The sequence below is a fragment of the Cervus elaphus genome, chromosome 21, assembly GCF_910594005.1.
Source record: "Cervus elaphus chromosome 21, mCerEla1.1, whole genome shotgun sequence".
Classification (NCBI taxonomy): Eukaryota; Metazoa; Chordata; class Mammalia; order Artiodactyla; family Cervidae; genus Cervus; species Cervus elaphus.
The window spans coordinates 74,535,763-74,559,490 of NC_057835.1; the positions used below are offsets into that span (position 1 = coordinate 74,535,763).

General features: G+C 37.4%; 1 protein-coding gene across 3 annotated transcripts in view; it reads left to right on the forward strand.

The window, feature by feature from the left end:
• The window catches only part of NBN (nibrin), a 57,008-nt gene that overhangs the window by 12,721 nt on the left and 20,559 nt on the right, over positions 1–23,728 (forward strand). For all 3 annotated transcript variants that reach the window (XM_043879219.1, XM_043879221.1, XM_043879220.1), the window contains 4 exons: positions 6,684–6,801; positions 7,333–7,526; positions 17,202–17,299; positions 22,718–22,847. In XM_043879219.1, the coding sequence (XP_043735154.1) occupies positions 6,684–6,801; positions 7,333–7,526; positions 17,202–17,299; positions 22,718–22,847 (540 nt within the window). The remainder of the gene's footprint in view (positions 1–6,683; positions 6,802–7,332; positions 7,527–17,201; positions 17,300–22,717; positions 22,848–23,728) is intronic.

The following is a 23,728-nucleotide window of genomic DNA, read 5'->3' on the forward strand; positions in this document are numbered from 1 at the left end:
TTTGCACTGATCACTGAGGAAGGCTTTCTTATCTCTCCCTGCTATTCTTTGGAACTCTGCACTGAAATGGGTATATCTTTCCTTTTCTCCTTTGCTTTTCGCCTCTCTTCTTTTCACAGCTATTTGTAAGGCCTCCTCAGACAGCCGTTTTGCCTTTTTGCATTTCTTTTTCTTGGGGATGGTCTTAATCCCTGCCTCCTGTACAATGTCACGAACCTCCATCCATAATTCATAAGGCACTCTGTCTATCAGATCTAGTCCCTTAAATCTATTTCTTACTTCCACTGTATAACCGTAAGGGATTTGATTTAGGTCATACCTGAATAGTCTAGTGGTTTTCCCCACTTTCTTCAATTTAAGTCTGAATTTGGCAATAAGGAGTTTATAATCTGAGCCATAGTCAGCTCCCAGTTTTTTTTTTTTTTTGCTGACTGTATAGAGCTTCTCCATCTTTGGCTGCAAAAAATATAATCAATTCTGATTTCTGTGTTGACCACCTGGTGATGTCCATGTGTGGAGTCTTCTCTTGTGTTGTTGGAAGAGGGTGTTTGCTATGGCCAGTGCGTTCTCTTGGCAGAACTCTATTAGCCTTTGCCCTGCTTCGTTCTGTACTCCCAAGACCAAATTTGCCTGTTGCTCCAGGTATCTCTGGAGTTCTAGTTTTGCATTCTAGTCCCCTATAATGAAAAGGACACTTTTTTTTTTGCGTATTAGTTCTAGAAGGTCTTGTAGGTCTTCATAGAACCGTTCAACTTCAACTTCTTCAGCATTACTGGTTGGGGCATAGACTTGTATTACCGTGATATTGAATGGTTTGCCTTGGAAACGAACAGAGATCATTCTGTCGTTTTTGAGATTGCATCCAAGTACTGCATCTCGGACTCTCTTGTTGTCTATGATGGCTGCTCCATTTCTTCTAAGGGATTCTTGCCCACAGTAGTACATATAATGGTCATCTGAGTTAAACTCACCCATTCCAGTCCATTTTAGTTCACTGATTCCTAGAATGTCTATGTTCACTCTTGCCATCTCCTGTTTGACAACTTCCAATTTGCCTTGATTCATGGACCTAACAGTCCAGGTTCCTATGCAATATTGCTCTTTACAGCATCGGACCTTGCTTCTATCACCAGTCACATCCACAACTGGGTGTTGTTTTTGCTTTGGCTCCGTCTCTTCATTCTTTCTGGAGTTATTTCTCCACTGCTCTCCAGTAGCATATAGGGCACCTACCTACCTGGGGAGTTCATCTTTCAGTGTCCTGTCTTTTTGTCTTTTCATACAGTTCATGGGGTTCTCAAGGCAAGAATACTGAAGTGATTTGCCATTCCCTTTTGCAGTGGACCACATTTTGTCAGAACTCTCCACCATGACCCGTCTGTCTTGGGTGGCCCTACACAGCATGGCTCATAGTTTCATTGAGCTGTGGTCGATGTGATCAGATTGGTTAGTTTTCTGTGATTGTGGTTTACTCATGCTAATTATTTTATTACCAATTTTAAAATATTGTTTTTGTTGCTTAGTCACTCAGTCGTGTCTGACTCTTTGTGACGCCATGGACTGCAGCACGCCAGGCCTCCCTGTCCATCACCAACTCCCAGAGCTTACCCAAACTCATGTCCATTGAGTCGGTGATGCCATCCAACCATCTCATCCTCTGTCGCCCCCTTCTACTCCTGCCCTCAATCTTTCCCAACATCAGGGTCTTTTCCAACGAGTCAGCTCTTCAGACCTGGTGGCCAAAGTATTGGAGCTTCAGTATCAGTGCTTCCAGTGAATATTCAGAATTTGATTTCCTCTAGGACTGACTAGTTTGATCTCCTTGCTCTTCAAGGGACTTTGAAGAGTTTCCCTAGTACCACAATTCTGGTACTAGATATTTTCAGTTCTGCAGTGCTCAAGTCTTTTTTATGGTCCAACTTTCAAACCTGTATGTGACTACTGGAAAAGTCATAGCTTTGACTATATGGACCTTTGCCAACAAAGTGACATCTCTGCTTTTTAACATGCTGTCTAGGTTTGTCACAGTTTTTCTTCCAAGGAGCAAGCATCTTTTGATTTTATGGCTGCCTTCACTGCAGTGATTTTGGAGCCCAAGAAAATAAAATCTGTCACTGCTTCCACTTTTTTTTCATTTGCCACGCAGTGTTGGGACTAGACTCCATGATCTTCATTTTTTGAATGTTGAATTTTAAGCCAGCTCTTTCACTCTCCTCTTCACTTTCATTAAGAGGCTCTTTAGTTCCCTTTTGCTTTCTACCATTAGGATGGTATCATCTGCTTATCTGAGGCTGTGGATATTTCTCCTAGCAATCTTTATTACAGCATGTGTTTCATCCCGCCTGGCATTTCATATGATGCATTCTGCGTATAAGTTAAATAAGCAGGGTGACAATATACAGCCTTGTCATACTCATTTTCCTGTTTGGAACCAGTCCGTTGCTCCATGTCCGATTCTAACTGTTGCTTCTTGACCTGCATATAGTTTCTCAGGAGGCAGGTCAGGTGATCTGGTATTCCCATCTCTTTAAGAATTTTCCACAATTTGTTGTGATCCACACAGTCAAAAGCTTTAGTGTAGTCTCCCTTTCTCCTTTAATATATATATGTGTATATGTATATAAATGTATATAAAATACTACTAGCTATTTTAAACTAATTTGCCCAGTGCAGATATTTTTAGGAACTATTTATACCTGATAATATGTATCTGCTTTTAAAAGCAACTGAACATCAGATTTTCTCTTTGTTTTCAGTTTTCACTTGGGAGGTTTCATGTATTTTATTATCTGGTTAACAGATAATATGCTTTCCTCTAGAACAGAATCATCATATTTTATTTATTTTTCGGCCATACCAAGTGGCTTTCAGGTTTGAACCCAGGCCCTCAGCAGTGAAAGCATGGAGTCCTAACCACTGGACCACCAGAGAATTCCTGAGATTTTAAAATAGATGATTCTTAACCTTTTTTGAGTCCTAGATCCCTGGGAGAACTTGAAAGCTGATCTCTCCTCTAGAAACTTCACTTACTACCAACTTGAAAGTGAAAGTTGCTCAGTCCTGTCCGACTCTTTGCGACTCCATAGACATAGTCCATGGAATTTTCCAGGCCAGAATACTGGAGTGGGTAGCTTTTCCCTTCTCCAGGGGATCTTCCCAACCCAGGAATCGAACCCAGGTCTCCCACATTGCAGGCAGATTCTACCAGCTGAGTCACAAAGGAAGCCCAAGAATACTGGAGGGGGTAGCCTATCCCTTCTCCAGAGCATCTTCCTGACCCAGGAATCAATGTGGGGTCTTCTGCATTGCAGGTGAATTCTTTACCAGCTGAGCTGTCAGGGAAGCCCAACTTCCTAGTGCCTATTATGAGCCTCCGTAGAAAAGTCAGTAAATCCTGTAAATAATGACTCGTTACAGCTAATAAACCATTTTAATTCTAGATTACTTAGGAATGGAGGCATCTGATAAGTTTTTACTACTGGTGATATGTTTTATGGTTTTTGGAGTTTTTAGAATCAGTTATTGATTCTTACTCAGAATCTCAGTGTATTCAACTTGCTTTTTTGTTGTTGTTTTTTTACTTTAGGCGTAGTTTTTTTCTGACTTCAATTTGTGTGACTGTATTAGCTTAAATGGGTGTAATAAAACATCCCTCCTCTAAGATTGTTTAATAACTCCTAACTCAGTGTTTACTAGGAAAGACTATTAGTTCATGTTTGATAATCAAGTTTTAATACTATTTTAAGATATATTGTTTTTTGCCTTAATAGATTCCTATACCTGTTGGGATCCATTTTGATGCATTTGTGGAAGACTGTGTACTCAGTTAATTAAATAGAAAAAAGATTAAATTTAAGATATTAAATAGTTGTAAGATGGTTTATAAAAGGATATGAAGTAAAAATAAACAAACATGCAAGCAAGCAAACTGTAATATTTTTACCTAACAGAAAGTGTCGTCCTTTTGTTGCAATTACGTCTGCTTCTCTGTACTGTTAGCATGCGACAGTACGTCGGGGGAGGGTAGAGCACCTGATGTGGTTTGTGATGTCTGATTTTCTTGTATTGCTAGGGAAGGACCAATGTGGATGATTCCATTTAAAAGACGTCTTTAATTTTGAGACTCTGTGCTCTCATATAGGAAGTCCATTAAAATATTGTTTGTGTCTGAATATTAAAAAAAATGATCCCTCAAGAGAAAAAGGGAGTTTCCCTTTACTTGAAATTTTGCAGGGTTTCCCATATTGTAGAGTGCCTTGTCAGTTACTTTATTTCAAACAACAAGCATTTTTTTTGAGAAAACACTGTTGGAAGAGAGTCCTTACATCATACAAAACTAGCTGAATATTCCAACAGTGTAAGGCCCTGACTGCCCTATACCTAGGCCATTTCTCAGGGTTCTATTTACAGTGAGAAACCTGGAGGGGTGAAGTAGTATCTCCTTCGAGGACAAAGAGCAGGCCTGCTGAGAGCTTATTATGAAATGCGTGGATTCCTAAGTTCGTTGTAACACTGCTCTCGGGAGGTACAGTCCGTGTCATCCCCGTGGAACTCGGTGTGGAAGGGGAGCTGCTGCAAGCACAGCGAGGCTTCCTGCTGGCTTTTCTCTGACCCAGGAGTCTTGTGTCTTCTGCCAACATCCATGAAACGGGTACAGGTTAACTTATTTTCTTGCAATAAAATCTCAGACCCAAGAGATACATTAGCCTGAAACAAACATGGTAGGTGAAAGTTTAGGAAATTATAAAGTTTAATTGTGTGTTGGTATCTCTTTGCTTTAATTTGCATTTTCTTGATGATATATGAGGATACTAAGCATCTTTTCATATGCATATTTGCTGTCTCTATATTTCTTTGAGTAGGTATCTAATAAAGTCTTAAGCTGTTTTTAAAAATCAGGTTGTTTGTTTTCTTATTGTTGAATTTTAAGTGTTCTTTATATATTTTTTTAACAGTTCTTTATCAGATATGTGTTTTGCAAATGTTTTCTCCCAGTCTCTGGTTTGTCTTCTCATTCTCTTGACGTTACCTTTCACAGAGCAGAACTTTTTATTTTTTAATTTTAATGAAGTCTTGCTTATCAATTATTAATTTCATGGATCAAGGCTTTGGTGTTATATCTAAAAAGTCATCTCCATGTCCAAGGCCATCTAGATGTTCTCCTATGTTATCTTCTAGGAATTTTGTAAGTTTACATTTTGTATTTAGGTCTGTGATCCATTGTGAGTTATTTTTTGTGAAAAGTGTATGATCTGAGTGTAAATTCATTTTTTTTGTATGTGAATGTCCAGTTTCACACCAGTTGTTGAAAAGACTGTGTAAGCTCCATTGTAAAAGATCAGTTGACTCTATTTATCTGAGTCCGTTTCTGGGTTCTCTGTTCTCTTCCACTGATCTGTTTGTCTCTTTTTTTCGTTAGCACCACACTCTCTTGATTAAGGCCACTTTACATTAAGCCTTGAATTTTGGTAGTGTCAGTACCCCAGCCTTGTTCTTCCTCAATATTGTGTTGGCTATTCTAAATTTTTTCCCTCTCTGTATAAGCTTTAGAATCCGTTTGTTGATATTCACAAAGTAACTTGCTGGAAGTTACTTGGATTGTGTTTATTTTTATAGGTCAAGTTGGGAAGAACTGACATGCTGACAACATTAAGTCTTTCTATCCATGAACTTTAGTAATTTTTACTAGAAGGTAGAGAGAGAGACTAAAAGACTGGTTAGTTAATAGCTGTAACAAAAGAGCTGACTATATAGAAAGTTGAAACTATGAACTGATGAGAAGTTTTAGTGATTATCTCTTGATTTTACTTTTCTGTTTTCTTCTATTCCCTAATCTCTATGGATGACTCAGATGTGTTTATAGTATTACCTTAAAGAGAGTATTAGCTTAAACAGCTAAAAGATTGTGTTTTAAAATCTTTGAAAATTTTATTTAAACTGACAAAATATAGGTTCTAAAATTTCCGAGCTTCTCCAAAGAGATTTATAACCAAACACAATGAAGTTTCCCAGGTGGCTCAGTGGCAAAGAATCTGCCTGCAGTGTAGGAGAAGCAGCAGACACAGGTTCGATCCTTGGGTTGGGTTGGGAAGATCCGAGTAGGAAATGGCAACCTGCTGCAGTATTCTTACCTGGAAAATTACTGGACAGAGGAGCCTGGCAGGCTACAGTCATTGAAGTCTCAAAAGAATGAGACACAGTGGAGAGACTGAGCACACACTCATGCAAGCAAGTCTAATATGCAAATAGAATTTGATCTCTAATGGATGATATTTCAACCATTTGTTAGTATTTTTTTTTTCAGTTTTGGTTTTACTTTTATTACTTTTTAAAAACTTCTTTGTGTTACTTTTTCTCTCTCAGCCATTTGTAATTCATATAACTGTTTGATTTATATATATTTAATTGTCTCTTGTTATGATTGCCTACTCTTACATTATGTAGTTTTAGAAAATAAAGAACAGTTCTGCTGTTCTGTGTTGCACCTGTCACTATAGTAAAAGCATTTAGGTACTTTCAGTCCTTTAGTCCCAGGTAAAACGCTTTAAGTTTTTAACAATACAGTTGTATTATGGAAATTAAGCCTTTCTAGTTTTCTAGTCCAGATTGCCAAAATCTGTTTACAAATTTAATGTTATACGTACAGTGTAGTATGTAATAATAATATACTTTATTTTTTATAGTTTTTACCCACCTGTTGATGAACCAGCTATTGAAAGTAAAAATATTGATCTATCAGAATGCCAAGAAAGAAAACAAATCTTCAAAGGGAAAACATTTGTGTTTCTAAATGCCAAGCAGGTAATGTTATAAGCTAAATTTTCCTGAAGAAAATGTTATAAACTAGGATAAATTATTATCATTTATCAGTTATTATACATTTCCTTTTGAGATCTTGTATTGATGTCTGAAGGGAAATAAAAAACAGCCCAGGTACCAGAACTTGCCCAGTGTTCGTGTATATGACTGTGACATTTCTTAATATCTATTAATTGGCTTATTAATTAAGTTTATATAAATATATACAAGGAAGAGACAAAAACTTTTATTTAACTTCTAATTTGTTCGGTTAGTAAGCAGCTGTTGAATATCTTCTATGTGTTGAACTGAGAGTTCCAGAAGTTTATGTTATAGGTGGAAAAATGTAAGTAAACTCACAGTTCCAGAACTGTGTACTGAGGGATTGTAGTAGTACCTGGTGAACTAGGGGTTTTTTCCTAGAGGAAGCTCAGATTGTCCTGTCAAGAAGTAGAATCATTTAATTTTAAACATGTATTCAAGAAATTAATTATGGCTGTTCATTACTTCTTTCCTTTTTTCCCCCATTTTTAGCATAAAAAATTAAGTGCAGCAGTTATATTTGGAGGAGGAGATGCTAGGTTGATAACAGAAGAAAATAAAGAAGATGATAGTTTCTTTTCAGCTCCTGGAACTTGTGTTGTTGATGCAGGACTAACAGATTCACAGACTTTAATTCCTGACTCTCAGAAAAAATGGATTCATTCAATTATGGATATACTCCAAAGGTACAGAATTATTCTTTATTAGCTTTTTTTTAAAGGGAAAGTAGGTTGTTCTATATGTAAATTTTTTATACTCCACGTAGTAATGTAAAGGCATATACAATATCAAAAATGACAGAATGATCTTAGTTTGTTTCAAAGCAAACCATTCAGTATCCCAGTAATCCAAGTGTGTGCCTCAACCACTAATGCTGAAGAAGCTGAAGTTGAATAGTTCTACAAGACCTTCTAGAATTAACACCCAAAAAAGAAAACTTTTTCATCATAGGGGACTGGAATGCAAAGTAGGAAGTCAAGAGATACCTGGAGTAACAGGCAAGGCTGGCCTTGGAGTACAAAATGAAGCAGAGCAAAGACTAACAGAGTTTTTTACCAAGAGAATGCACTGGTATAGTAAACACCCTCTTCCAACAACACAAGAGAAGACTCTACATGTGGACATCACCGGATGATCAATACTGAAAGATGGAGAAGCATACAGTCAGCAAAAGCAAGACCAGGAGCTGACTATGGCTCATATCATGAACTCCTTATTGCCAAATTCAGACTTAAATTGAAGAAAGTAGGGTAAACCACTAGACCTTTCAGGTATGACCTAGATCAAACCCCTTACGATTGTACTGTAGAAGTGACAGATAGATTCGAGGAATTAGATCTGATGGACCGAGTGTCTGAAGAACTATGGACTGAGGTTCGTGACATTGTACAGGAGGTGGTGATCAAAACCATCCCTAAGAAAAAGAAACCCAAAAGGCAAAATGGTTGTCTGAGGAAACCTTACAAACAGCTGAGAAGAAGAGAAGTGAAAGGCAAAGGAGAAAAGGAAAGATATATCCATCTGAATGCAGAGTTCCAAAGAATAACAAGGAGAGATAAGAAAGCCTTCTTAGGTAAACAATGCAAAGAAATAGAGGAAAACAATAGAATGGGAAAGACTAGAGATCTCTTCAAGAAAATTAGAGATACCAAGGGAACATTTCATGCAAAGATGGGCACAATAAAGGATAGAAGTGATACGGACCTAATAGAAGCAGAAGATATTAAGAATAGGTGGCAAGAATATACAGAAGAACTATACAGAAAAAATCTTCATGACCCAGATAACCACGATGGTGTGATCACTCACCTAGAGCCAGACATCCTGGAATGCGAAGTCAAGTGGGCCTTAGGAAGAATTCCTACCAACAAAGCTAGTGGAGGTGATGGAATTCCAGCTGACATATTTCAAATCCTGAAAGATGATGCTGTTAAAAGTGCTGCACCCAATTTGCCAGCAAATTTGGAAAACTCAGCAGTGGCCACAGGACTGGAAAAGGTCAATTTTAATTTCAATCCCAAAGAAAGGCAATGCCAAAGAATGTTCAAACCACCACACATTTGCACTCATCACATGCTAGCAAGGTAATGCTCAAAATTCTCCAAGCTAGGCTTCAACAGTTCATGAACAGAGAACTTCCATATGTACAAACTGGATTTAGAAAAGGCAGAGGTAACAGATCAAATTTGCCAATATTCATTGGATCATAGAAAAAGCCAGGCAATTCCAGAAAGACATCCACTTCTGCTTCGTTGACTATGCTAGAGCTTTTGACTGTGTGGATCACAACAAACTGTGGAAAATTCTTTAGAAAATGAAATACCAGACCACCTCATGTGTCTCCTGAGAAACCTGTATGGACGTCAAGAAACAACAGTTAGAACCAGACATGGAACAACAAACTGACTCATAATTGGGAAAGGAGTATGTCAAGGCTGTGTATTGTCACCCTGCTTATTTAACTTCTATGTAGAATATATCATGCGAAATGCTGGGCTGTATGAAACTCAAGCTGAAATCAAGATTGCTGGGAGAAATATCAGTAATCTCAGATATACAGACGACACCACCCTACTGGCAGAAGGCAAAGAGGAACTAGAGAGCCTCTTGATGAAAGTGAAATAAAAGAGTGAGAAAATTGGCTTAAAATTCAACATTCAAAAAATGAAGATCATGGCATCTGGTCCCATCACTTTACGGCAAATAGGTGGGGAAAAAGATGGAAACTGTGACAGACTATTTTCTTGGGCTCCAAAATCACTGTGGACAATGACTGCAGCCATGAAATTAAAAGACTTGCTCCTTGGAAGAAAAGCTATGACAAACCTAGACAGTGTATTTTAAAAAGCAGAGACATCACTGAGACAAAGGTCCATATAGTCAAAGCTATGGTTTTTCCAGTAATCATGTACAGATATGAGAGTTGGACCATAAAAAATGCAAAGTGCCGAAGAATTGATTCTTTCGAATTGTGGTGGTGAAGAAGACTCTTGATAGAGATCAAACCAGTCAATCCTGAAGGACATCAACCCTGAATATTCATTGGAAGGACTGATGCTGAAGCTCCAATACTTTGGCAGCCTGATATAGAGAGTTGACTCATTGGAGAAGACCCTGATGCTGAGAAGGATCAAGGACAATACCAAGGAAACCAGAGCTGAAAGAGACACATGTACCCCAGTGTTCATTGCAACACTGTTTATAATAGCTAGGACATGGAAGCAAGCTAGATGTCCATCGGCAGACGAATGGATAAGGATGTTGTGGTACATATACACAATGGAACATTACTCAGCTATTAACAAGAACTCATTTGAGTCAGTTCTAATGAGGTGGATGAAACTGGAGCCTACTATACAGAGTGAAGTTAAGTCAGAAAGAGAAACACCAATACATATTACATACATACATTAATGCATATATATGGAATTTAGAAAGACGGTAACACTGATCCTATATGCAAGGCAGCAAAAGAGACACAGATGTAAAGAACAGACTTTTGGACTTAGTGAGAGAAGGTGGGGGTGGGATGATATGAGAGAATAGCATTGAAATATATATATATTACCATATGTAAAACAGATGACTAGTGCAAATGCAGTCCATGAAGCAGGGTACTCACAGCTGGTGCTCTGGGACAGCCCAGAGGGATGGGGTGGGGAGGGAGACGGGAGGGAGGTTCAGGTTGGGGGGACACGTGTGCATCCGTGGGTAATTCATGTCGATGTATGGCAAAAACCACCACAGTATTGTAAAGAAATGTATCCTCCAATTAAATTAATTAATTAAAGAACAAAGATTGAGGACAGGTTGAGAAGGGAATGACAGAGAATGTGATGGTTGGATGGCATCACCTACTCAGGGGACATGAGTTTGAGCAAACTTCTGCAGACAGTGAAGTACCGTGAAGCCTGGTGTGCTGCTGCTGTTCATGGGGTCGCAACTAGTTGCACATGACTGAGCAACTGAATCATAACATATACAAGGATTATTATAAAGATTTTATTGTATATGGTTTGAAAATTTATTGTGACTTAGTATGCTTAAAGTAGAATAGATTTATCCATGATAATTTTCTCTCAATACATATTTTCTGCCTCTTTTTTGTTACTTTAATAGAATTTGCAAAATATATGTTTCTTTCTAAAGTAGTATTTTCCTCTAGATTATGTAGTTGAGAAAGTTAAAACTCAAATGTAAGATTTTTTCTGAAATAGCCTAGAAATGTATTTTTCCCTGGATGATTAGTACTCATTGAAAATTTATACAAAACTTTTTATCCCTCCTGTATGTATAGGCTACTATAGGAATGGGCTTCCCTGGAAGCCCAGTTGGTAAAGAATCTGCCTGCAATTCAGGAGAACCCGGTTTGATTTCTGCATCAGGAAGATCTGCTGGAGAAGGAATAGGCTACCCACTCCAGAATTCTTGGGCTTCTCTTGTGGCTCAGCTGGTAAAGAATCTGCCTGCAATGTGGAAGACCTGGGTTTAATCCCTGGGTTGGGAAGATCCCTTGGAGAAGGGAAAGGCTACCCACTCCAGTATTCTGGCCTAGAAAATTCCGTGGACTGTATAGTCCATGGAGTTGCAAAGAGGCGGACACGACTGAGCAACTTTCATTTCAGTTTTCATAGGAAAGCAGAAAAAAAAACGTATCAAATATACTAGAATAGTGTTTGTAATGGGGGGAGGACCATTTGAAAGCACTAAAGCAAGAATTTTTTCCCTGGGTTCTTTATTGGTATTAATAATCTTTGCATTTTTGAAGCACAAAGTTAAAAATCAGCCTTGGCAGTCTGTTGACTAAATTCTTATTCACCAATTAAAAAGTTATTAGGGCTTGTGATATTTGTATGTCTAAAATGTCCATAAATAAACAAGCTGTCTCCAGTATTCATTTTTCCTATCCCAGGAGTTCTTCTGACTATGAAGGACTTTTTTGAAAAATGAATTTGCTGAAGTAAAAAGTAAAACTTCAGTCTTGTGTCCCATAAATATTTTGCTTAATGGAGATGTAGTAACTGCTGTGAAAAGGGAAGTACCTGTGTAACAAAAGTACCATCATATTACTACAACCAAAATGTCTGTAGTTATGTTTTAGGCACTGGGGATATAATGGTAAACAAGATAGCCATGGTGGTCTAGAGGAAGACAGAGACAAACAGATAACTACAAATGTATGTAAGGAAGCAGAGTAACAGGGCAGTGGGGAGAAGTTTATTCTAAATAGAGAAAGCTTCTTTCAGGCAGCATTTTACCTATGACCAGTTTTTAAAAGACATGCCGGACAATAGCAATAATACCTTGCTTACTGTGAGCTGGTCCTGTTCTAGGCATTTTACATATATTGAGACATATTTCACATATTTAAGCCACACAGAATCCTGTGTATTTTTTTGTCATGATTCTCATTGTGCAGAAAGGGCAACAGGGGATTTGAGTAGAACATGGGGACTGATGAGAGGAGCCAGCATGTTAACCTGCAGAGTCTGGTTCGAGAGCCTATTCCATCTTGCTGCCTTTCATGTATAGGGGCCCTGAGTAAGAACGGAGCCAGGGTGCAAGGTTGCTCAGAGGCTGGTGACCGGATCATGAGGTGACATTTTGTTCTGTAGTCTTCGGCCCCTGTTTCAGTTTGGTTTTGGAGAGAGGATGATTTTGCAGTTTGAGAAAGACTATCACTTAAAATAACACCTGTCCAGTTAGTCTAAGCCATTGATTATCATGGAAAGTGCAGTTATATCAAACCAGTAACAGCAGCTGTTGACTGAATTTCATGTAGTATGCCAACATTGGGATTGGTTAGTGCCATGGCTCTGTTGATTAGTGGTCGGAAGTGGGTATAGGATATCAGTTAAATATCTCTGAAAAAGATTAGAAGTCTAGGGGAACAATATAGCCCTGATGTGTGTCCTTGCTGAGATATATTCCCAGTATCTTAGCCCACATTTAGGAACTCGTCTTGTTGCTGATTTTTTTCCTCTTTATCCTCTCTTCCTTTGCCTTCTCTTCTCACCTGTTCCATGGCTTTGCATAAAATTGAATGAATTACAATCTTTGGATTATATGATACACAGTCATCATTAAACTAAAGTAATATATATTCATTTTGTTCACTAATTAGTCATTTTAAATAACTTTCTGTTACTGTAAACTGTTGAGACCATCTTTGTTTGTTTCCTGCTGGTACTTGTACAGTATTTTCTTTGGGATATATTACTGCATTACTAGGGTTAGAACATTCAGCAGTATCAAACTGGTTTCCACTTTATACTTCCACCCATGGTATATAAGAGATCAAGTTAGATGCACACCATTTTCAAGAGTTGGTATTTTCAGACTGTCATTTTTGCCAGTTTCAGTTCAGTTCAGTCACTCAGTTGTGTCCAACTCTTTGCGACCCCATGAACTGCAGCACGCCAGGCCTCCCTGTCCGTCACCAGCTCCCAGAGTCCACCCAAACCCATGTCCATTGAGTTGGTGATGCCATCCAGCCATCTCATCCTCTGTCATCCCTTTCTCCTCCTGCTCTCAGTCTTTCCCAGCATCAGGGTCTTTTCAAATGAGTCAGCTCTTCACATCAGGTGGCTAAAGTATTGGAGTTTCAGCTTCAGCATCAGTCCTTCCAATGAACACCCAGGACTTATCTCCTTTAGGATGGACTGGTTGGATCTCCTTGCAGTCCAAGGGACTCTCAAGAGTCTTCTCCAACACCACAGTTCTAAAGCCTCAATTCTTCCGCACTCAGCGTTCTTCACAATCCGAATCTCACATCCATATATGACCACTGGAAAAACCATAGCCTTGACTAGACGGACCTTTGTTGGCAAAGTAATGTCTCTGCTTTTTAATATGCTATCTAGGTTGGTCATAACTTTACTTCCAAGGAGTAAGCGTCTTTTGATTTCATGGCTGCGATCACCATCTGTAGTTATTTTGGAGCCCCCAAAAATAAAGTCAGCCACTGTTTCCACTGTTTCCCCATCTGTTTGCCATGAAGTGATGGGACTGGATGCCATGATCTTAGTTTTCTGAATGTTGAGCTTTAAGCCAGCTTTTTCACTCTCCTCTTTGACTTTCATCAAGAGGCTCTTTAGTTCCTCTTCACTTTCTGCCATAAGGGTGGTGTCATCTGCATATCTGAGGTTATTGATATTTCTCCCGGCAATCTTGATTCCAGCTTGTGCTTCCTCCAGCCCAGCGTTTCTCATGATGTACTCTGTTTATAAGTTAAATAAGCAGGGTGACAATATACAGCCTTGACGTACTCCTTTTCCTGTTTGGAACCAGTCTGTTGTTCCATGTCCAGTTCTAACTGTTGCTTCCTGACCTGCATACAGGTTTCTCAAGAGGCAGGTCAGGTGGTCTGGTATGCCCATCTCTTTCAGAATTTTCCACGGTTTGCCAGTTTAATGGATATTTAATCATATCTTGTGATTTTGATTTATATGTCTCTGATCATAAGTGATGGCTAACATTTCTTCAAATGTTTATTGGACATTTAGTTTTCCTCCTTTGTGAAATACATGTCTCTCGCCCAGCTTTCTTTTGGGATAACTGTATTCATTTTATTAAGGTACAGATTTCCCCAGTTTTATATGTTCTTCTGTGTGTGTGGTGTCTGTGCATATATATTAATAGTTCTCTGTAATTTTATTACATGTGTATGTTCATGTACTCGCCATAGCTAAGATACAGGACAGTTCCATCACCACAAGAATCCCTCATGTTGTTCTTTTATAACCACACATCCCTTCCCACTTCCCACTCCCTGTCCCTAAACTTTGGCAACCAATAAGTTTGTTCTCCATTTCTAAAATTTTCTTGTTAAAAAAAATAATATATAAATGAAATCATAGCAGCATATACCCTTTTAGAATTTTTTTCTTCGCTCACCATGATTCCTCAGAGATTCATCTAGGTTTTATATATCAATCGTTTTTTATTGCTGAGTAGTGTTTCATGGTATCGACAACCATATATGAGTACTTTTAATTACATTTTCCAGTTTACTCTTGATGTATAGAAGTTCAGCTGACATTGAATAATATCATATCCCACCACCTTGTCAGACTGCCCTTTATTTCTAGTAATTTATCTGTAGTCTTTTTGTATATAAACCATATCATCTGTAAATGATATTTCTCTCCTTTTTAATCCATATGCCTTTGGTACTGCTCTCTCTCATTCTCTTTCTCTCTTGGTTTTGGATGAACTGGGACATCCAAAGTGGTGATACTAGCCACATTTATCTTACTATTGACTTTAAAAGGAATGCTTTCAGTGTGTCTCCATTTAAGATGATGTATGTCTGTATAACATTGTTATGAAGTGTGTATTTTATAAAGCCAATTTATAACTAATTTTCATAATATAGTATATAGTTTCAGAAGTGTTAGTAGTGTAGTAAATTTTGAATTGCCTAAAATATTAAGTAGGTATTCATATATATCATTTGATGATACTTTTTAAAATCTGTTCGTGTTATAATTGCACAGAGTTCAAGTCTAAGTTAAATTGTTTAGTCGCTAAGTTGTGACCAATTCTTTGTGACCCCCATGGACTGCAGCCTCCAAGCTTCCCTGTCCTTCACCATCTCCTAGAGTTTGCTGAAACTCATGTTAATTGAGTCAGTGATGCCATCCAACCATCTCATCCTCTGTCCCTCCCTTCTCCTCCTGCCTTCAATCTTTCCCAGCATCAGGGTCTTTTCCGGTGAGTCAGCTCTTCGCATCAAGTGGCCAAAGTATTGGAGCTTCAGCATCAGTCCTTCCAGTGAATATTCAGGGTTGCTTTCAAAACAATGAATGTTAAGCATTTGACAAATACCTTTAAACTACTTCAGCCACTTAAAATACATATGCATATGTATATATCATTTATTCTGTGGTATGGATATACTGCGTTTGTTGAATCATCCATCCATGAAGGATGTGTGCATTTTTCCAGTTTTTGTTACAAATAAAGCTGCTGTGAACATTTGTGTACAGGTTTCTGTGTAAGCGTAAGTTTTCATTTCTCTGGAATAAATGCCCACAAGTGCAGTAGGTAATTGCCTATTTGTGTGCCTTAAAAAAAAAAAAATTTGTAGTTCTTTATATATTCTTGACATTAATCCTTTTGTCACTTTTATGTATTACAGAATCTGTTACCACTTTGTAAAGTATCTTTTTATTGTGTTGATGAATGAAAGTCCTTACTTTTAGTATCCTAAAATTAACTATCTTTCATAGTCAGTGTTTTTTTTTTAATTTTACATAAATCTTTTTCTACTCATAGATCAAAAAGATATTCTCTACAGTTTTTTTACTAATATTTTGATATTTTGTTTTTGAAATTTATTTTTAATCTGAGACTCATTCTGTTGTATACCAAGGGACCTTACATATATGGGAATGTTTTTGGCTTTTGTCTGTTGCATTGAGCAATATAACTGTTCTTGTACCAATACCACATTTACCACATTGTCTTAATTACTAGAACAGTTTAAGCCTTCGAATCTAGTAGGACAGATCTTTTCTTTCTGCTCTTCTTCAAAAGCATCCTGGCTACTGGCTTTTTATTTTTCCATATACATTTTGGAGTCATCTTTTTAAAAACTTTACAAAGAACCAAAATTTTTCATTTTACAAAGAAAAGTGAAACATTTTTCAAATGTTGAACATTTGAAAAAGACCTGTTAAGCTACTACAACCACTTAAAATATCTCTATAATACATATTAAAAGGAGTTTTAAAGCCCTTGAAACTTGAGGTGCAGTTTCTATATAGCATTATTAAGTTAAATTTTATTTGGTTTATGTCATTATTCACATTACAGAATAACAAAAGATGAGTTCACCATAAGATTCGTTTAATAAGATTCATTAATACATGTAAATTTGGTAAAATGATTTGATTTACTAAATTTAAAATTATAATACATATATAGACGTAATTTATATATAGTTCTTTGTACTTTTTCCCCTCCTCTCCCCCCCTTTTTCTTTCTCTCTTTTAAGTCTTATTTTAGGATTCTAGTAATCATAGATTTGCTTTAAAAAATCTCTTTTATTGCTTCATCTGAATATTACTGTTGTTAGTGTGAAAATTATAGAGTTTTAGAACTGGAAGGATCTGTATCCCTTAGCTTAGATCTGTATTTTACGGGTGAAATAATTGAATTACTAAAAGATGATGAACTTGCCCAATGTAATGTTGCTCCAGTGAATAAGCTAGTACTATATGTATTTGCAGTTCTCTCTGTACCATTAAATTGTGATATAACTTGATGGGAAAAAAGGATAGATTCGGTTGATATCATCTTAATAAAAATTGTTAATTTTAATATATTGTTATGCTTAAACTATTTTATTCTAACAGGAAGGGTCTTAGACCTATTCCAGAAGCAGAAATTGGATTAGCAGTTATTTTTGTTACTACAGAGAATTACTGTGATCCACAGGGCCAACCCATTACAGGTAATTAAAATATTATTTTATTGATTCTTCAGCAACTTTGTCATATAAATGGATGATAAGCTGTATGAACATTATACTTGCCATGTTCACCATCTTCTAAAGGTCATATGTTTATCCATTCATTTATTCATTCAGTAAATATTTGTGGCTACTAAGTACTTGGCACTGTTGTAAGTACTGAAGGAACAGTGGTGAATAAAGGAAACAAGATGCCTCTTACTGTGAACTTTATATGCTAGAAGTCAGGCTTCAGACAGTTAACAAGCATACACATCTGATAAGTTCTGTTAAGGCCAAGTACAAAGAGAAAGCTGAAACAAGGTGATGTGATAGTGACTGGGAGGCTCTTCTAGATTCGTAGTCACGTATGATGGTCTCACTTACTATGTCGTGTTTGAGCAGCTCATGTCCTGAAGTGATAGGGAAGGTCAGCGCTGGAAGGATCTCGATAGCAGAATTCCTGTCACAATCACACCTGTGTGGAGAATGGATTCCAAAGGCCCCAGATGGAAGTGGGGACATGGGTAGAAGCTCCTGTGGAGGTCCAGTTGAGAGCAGCCTGGTGCCTTGGACCAAGGTGGGCAGCACAGTAGAAAGCAGAAAAACAAACGGAGGCCAGGTTTTGGAGCTAGACCCACAGGTTGCCTGTGTAGGATTTAGAAACAGCTTCTTATCTTTTGGCATGAGTAACTGGCTGGATGATGGTGCCATCTATGGAGATGAAGAATACATATTATAATCATCTCCATGTTGACTATTAGAAAAGCCACTTTACGCAGAGCAACTATTACCCTTTTTTTTAAAAAAACACATTGCCCTACTTTCTTAATCAGCTGATGTTGCCATTAAGAAGGTGGTTCATTTATTTTTTCCTTCTCGCTTCTTTACCTCAGATATTCTTAAATTTATTCCCCTTTCTAACTTTTCTTTGTCTAGCTATGAGTGCATCCATTGAGTATTTCTTTATACCTTTATTTGCACCCTAGGTTCTTTTTAATAGTTATTTGTCAGCAGTTATTGGGCTTGAACCAAAGGGAAGTTGTGAGACACTACCTGATGATGCACTCGAGGTGGTGTCACAGGAGGTCCCGTTTATGCTGTAGCCCACTGAAATGGCCCCTGTGGAGCTGGGCAGCGTGCCTTCTGATCGGTGGTAATAGCTGCCGTCTCTTGAATTTGCAAAGATTGCAGTGCTTGACATATGGCATTACAATTTAATCTGCAAAACAATCCTTTTAAGACAGATGACATTTTTGCATTTTATAGGTGAGGAAACTGATGTACAGAGAGGTTAAGAAATTAGCCAGAGGTCACATAAGAAATAATTTAAACTGACTCTTTAAGTCAAAGCTGTTATGATGTTATTCTATTGCTCTTGTGATTGATGGTGTGGGGGTTACTGGGAGCAGATATAAAAGGATAGACAGCTAGTCCTTAGATTTTATGATCTGGTGAGAATGTTTATTCACCTGAAATCTCTACCCTTTCCCATGAGTGCACTGGATATACTTCTGTCTGTAAACAGTTAACCTTCAAATACAGTTTTAAGAGCTTGTGAAGTTTTCATTATAGTTGTGATATGGTGACTATTTCCTCAAAATTCATGACTCAGATTCTCAGAATTTATCCTTAGAGTCAGAAGTAAAATATCACCTCTTCAGCCTGTCTTTGAAAACTACTTTGATGTAGATAACAAAAGTGAGCCATATTCTCGGAGAAGATGTCCACTGGGGAGCTCCCAACCCTTTAGAAATAGCATATACTGTAGATACTATTTTGTTGACAGTGGATTTCTGTTCTGCTATAGAAAAAACAAAACCCTATGTATAATTTCAGATTTTAACAACACTACAAAAATTATGTAAAAATAAATAATCATTGAGTCTATGTGAGTGGCTCCCTTTCCCAGTACCTGTTCGGGACAACTGTCCTTTGTTTTTCTTTCAGAAAACTAGTTCTCAGTTAGATAGGTGCTTCAGAAATATTTGTTTAATGCAGATTTACATTCTCTATAATTCAGGATGTTGTGGGATGCAGCCAAGGCATCAGATTTTTTTGGTTTGTTTTGCTTGATTTTAACCTCCTGTTTATTATATAAACTCCCAAAAAACTAAGAAAGGACTGAGCTAAAGAGGAGGTACTCAGACCATAACCTTAAATCATTTTTTTACTCATCTAACACCTGAAATTCTCCCTCTGTAGCTTCTGCTCAAGAGGCATGCTACCATCAAGATACTGCCCTATTTGAACCCTCTGTATCTTTCTTTCCTGAGAGCTATTACAGTTGCCCCCAGTAAGAGTCGTGCCTCCATATTCATCTGTACAGTTAATTTTTCACTTTGCCATTAGAATCACCTTCCCATTTCCTACAAACTTGTACTTGTTCTTATTATCTGTCAAATAAATCCTTAAGCCCTTTGTCTAGACTTTTGAGCTTTCAGCAGTTTAGCTGTGGCCTATCTCTTCTGTTCTCATCTCTTTTGTTTAGTATACTTCCCTAGAGAATCTATATGCCATGTTTTTTAGAATTTCTTAATTTTTTGGGGAATAATTCTAACTTATAAATAAAATAACATTAATAATATGCTATATTTGTGTATGTGCCATACTCCTTGACCGTGCTCATCATGGTCCCTGTTCCTAGAATGCCAACACTGCTCTTCAATATCTGACTCATTTCACAAATGCACACCTCCTTCATGAAGTTTTTCTAAGTTTTTTTCCTATCTCACAACTCTTCTCCAAGTCAGGTTAATTATTCTGTTTTCTTTATCCCAGTAACTTTTTTTGCATTCCAGTTCGAGTTTCTCTCTACTCTGAAATGTCACCAATTGTTTCCATGTGTGTCTCAGCCACTAGATTGGTTGTTAAGCTTTTATTAATTTCTAATTCTCTGACATCACCAAGCACGATACTTGTTTGTAGTTGATATGAATATTTGCTTAATTGAACTAAGTTATTGGTATATAAGATAATCTTTGCTTGAATGGGCCAACAAAGTTTTATCATTTGTCAAAATTTTTATTACATTTCTGCTGTTAGAAAGGTATTTATAGCCAGAAGGTCCTTAGAGATCATCTAATCTTTGTAATATTAAAAGGTAAGAGACCTGAAGGCTAAGAAAAGTTAAGGTCCTATAAATAAAATGGCCAAGAGTGTGTGTGCTCAGTTGCGAAATCATGTCTGACTCTTTGCAACCCCATGAACTGTAGCCTGCCAGGCTCCTCTGTCCATGGATTTTCCAGGCAAGAATACTGCTGTGGGTTGCCTTTCCTCTTGCAGGGGATTTTCCCAGTCCAGGGATCAAACTCGTGTTTCCTGCATTGGCAGGCAGATTCTTTACTGCTGAGCCTCCTGGGAAAAGCTCCAAAATGGCCCAGACAGTTCTAAAATTTTGGTTATCTGACTACAAACCAGCACCTTTTCTATTGTGTTATTCCGTATGGAAACATGGTCATGAGAAATTGGTAAAATCTATGTTATAATTTCTTGCACATATTCATAGGTAGGTCTGTGTGGGTTCCAAATCATAGACATCTGACTTACAAACCATTTTAGAGCACAGCTAGTTTGGGGGGAACAGAGTGAATGCATTTCCTCCTTTTTTTTCATCCTTTGTTTCCTTTTTTCCTTTCATATTCATTCATTTATCTTTCAATAAGAATTTTTTGAACAGTTGTTATATGCCTTTAATTATTCTAAAAACTTGGAATAAAGAGTTGAGCAGAGTAGAGCAAATCCCTATCCTTATGGTATTTTTAGCAAGGAGAGCATTGTCATTAATCTTACTGTTGACGAACAGTTACTCTGGTTCATTAGATTCAGTTTATGTGTTTCTTTTGAGCTTGCCTCATAGCTCAGTTGGTAAAGAGTCTGCCTGCAATGCTGGAGACCTGGGTTTGATTCCTGGGTTGGTAAGATCCCCTGGAGGAGGAAATGGCAACCCACTCCAGTATTCTTGCCTGGAGAATCCCATGGACAGAGGAGCCTGGAGGGCTACAGTCCATGGGGTCACAAGATAGCGATACAATTTAGCGACTAAGCCACCACCACCGTGTGTTTCTTTTAGTGATTATATACCCATTTTTAATTACTGTTTTCTGTAGACTGTTCAAACTAAAATGAATTTTAAGGTATGTGTGTCAAAGGAATGCCAGTGAGCTTTTAAGATGTTCATATAATGAGAGTGATAGAAGTAAGTTAAATACCTGAATTTGGAATTAGTAATAAACATTTGAACATATCCTATGTCAGGAGGATCTAACAGTGATAATTTAGTTTTGATACTTAGTAAATGTCAACTTAAATTTTTTTCAGTTTCTTTAATTCCATTAACTTGTTTATATCCATTATATACCAAACATTGCTCAGAGTTTGGAGGTATAGAAATGAGCAAGACTCAGTCCCTGTTCTCAGGGAGGCTCCAAGTCTAGTGAGAGCAAGTAACAAGTATGGTAGAACGTGGTGATACTGATAGCAGCTAGCACCTGCATGAAGAAGGAAGTGGCAGCCCACTCCAGTGTTCTTGCCTAGGGAGTCCTGTGGACGGGGGAGCCCGGTGGGCTGCCGTCTGTGGGGTCGCACAGAGTCAGACACGACTGAAGCGACTTAGCAGCAGCAGCAGCACTTGCATAATCTGTACTATGTTCCAAGATTTTTCTAAGTGCTATCTATCAATCATCTATCTATCTATCAATTCATTTGGCCCTTAAAACATGTGAGGAAAATATTATAGTTATCCTCATTTCATAAATGAGGAAACTAAGGCACAGAGAGTTTAAGTAGTACCGAGGTCACACAGCTAGCATTAAAAAGTTAAAAAGAATGTTAACAGTTAATAGAGTGATATAAAGGGTGGTAGGGCAGCCAGAATAAAGGGCAGCTGATTCAGTGAGGGAGGTTTAAGGAAAGCATTCCAGAGGAGTGGCACTTGAGTTAAATTTCTATCCTGGTATATAAGATGATGAAGTGATCATTATGGTTTTCTTGAGTAGCCAAAAAATATATGTATAAAACTGTTTATTTCTTCAAATAGTATATTCCTTCTGAAAATTAAATTCTCATTGATTTTGATTTGTGTAGATACAGTAGATATACTTTTTGTAGGGGGAGAAATTTTAATTTTTTGGTCTCCTGACTAAAGCATAATTTGAATTAGAATTTAAGTTGAGTTTATTTTTATTTAAGTTGATAATCATTTAACAGGAAAGATTTGATGTAATTTTAACATGATTTGGTTCAGATAAGCCCGTCACAGATGCCAACAGGCTGCTGCTTACAGGCTGTTGAGTATTTGGAGAAAACTGTGTGCTATAGTTAATTCCCTCAATGTGGCACACTCCTAGCAACTTCCCGTGACCAAATGTCCTCCTTGTGTCTAGCAGTTGCGATTCTTTCTGTCACTTCTGTGATTGGCAGGATTGAAGACAACAACTCCAGGTCCAAGCCTTTCCCAAGCCCTACCAGCTAATGAAAATTCAAGGCCAAATGCCTCAGTGAATACTACAGCATATGTAGCTGACACAGAATCAGAACAAGCAGATACACGGTAAAGCTTCATTGATAACGAACTGTTGTTGTTATTCTATCAATAAATTAATAGTATACTCAAGAAGTAAAGTCAATGCCTTATCAAGTCATTTCTTGGGAGATAAAGAATTTGGAGTGTGGGATGCCAGGGAAAATAATATTTGGGGACAGGGTTTAGCAAACTTTATAAAGTACTAGAAAATAATATTTTTGGCTCTGTGGGCTATTGACCTCTGTCACAGCTACTCATCTCTGCCACTGTAGAATTAAAGCAGCCGTTAGACACATGTAAATGAATGAGTGTGGATATACTCAAGTAAAACTTAATTTACAAAAACAAGTGGTCAGCCATATTTGCCCTACAAGTTGTAGTTTGTCAACTTCTGAAATAGATAAAGTTTTTTTTTTATTCCTTGCAAATGTACATAGAAGACTACAAAGAATTACAGTTTTATTTGTGACTGGTGTTTTATGGTTCTCTACATAAAGAGGGTTTTTTAAAATTGTTTTTTGATTTTTTTGGAAAGCAGGGTTAGCTCATATGTATCCTATGCATTTTTTAATTTAAGACACTATTTTAAATCCATAAGAAATTGTTCATATTGAAAAATACTTACAGTAGCACTATAATATGCCATAACTAAATTTTCACTGTACCTATGTTTTGTATTGAAACTGTGTGTAACTTTTAAAAGAGAAACTATTAATTTTTTGAAAGTCAGTTGAATGACAGCTCTGGGTTTTTTGTGAAATAAGAATGGCAAAAAACCCCATAAGAATAGCAAAGATAATATATATTTAACCATTCATGGTAGAACTGTGTGTTTATGTGTGGGTTTAAAATATTTTTCTGTTAATCTAGAGTTCTATTGTAGAGACTGCCTTTTGGTTGGAATGTCA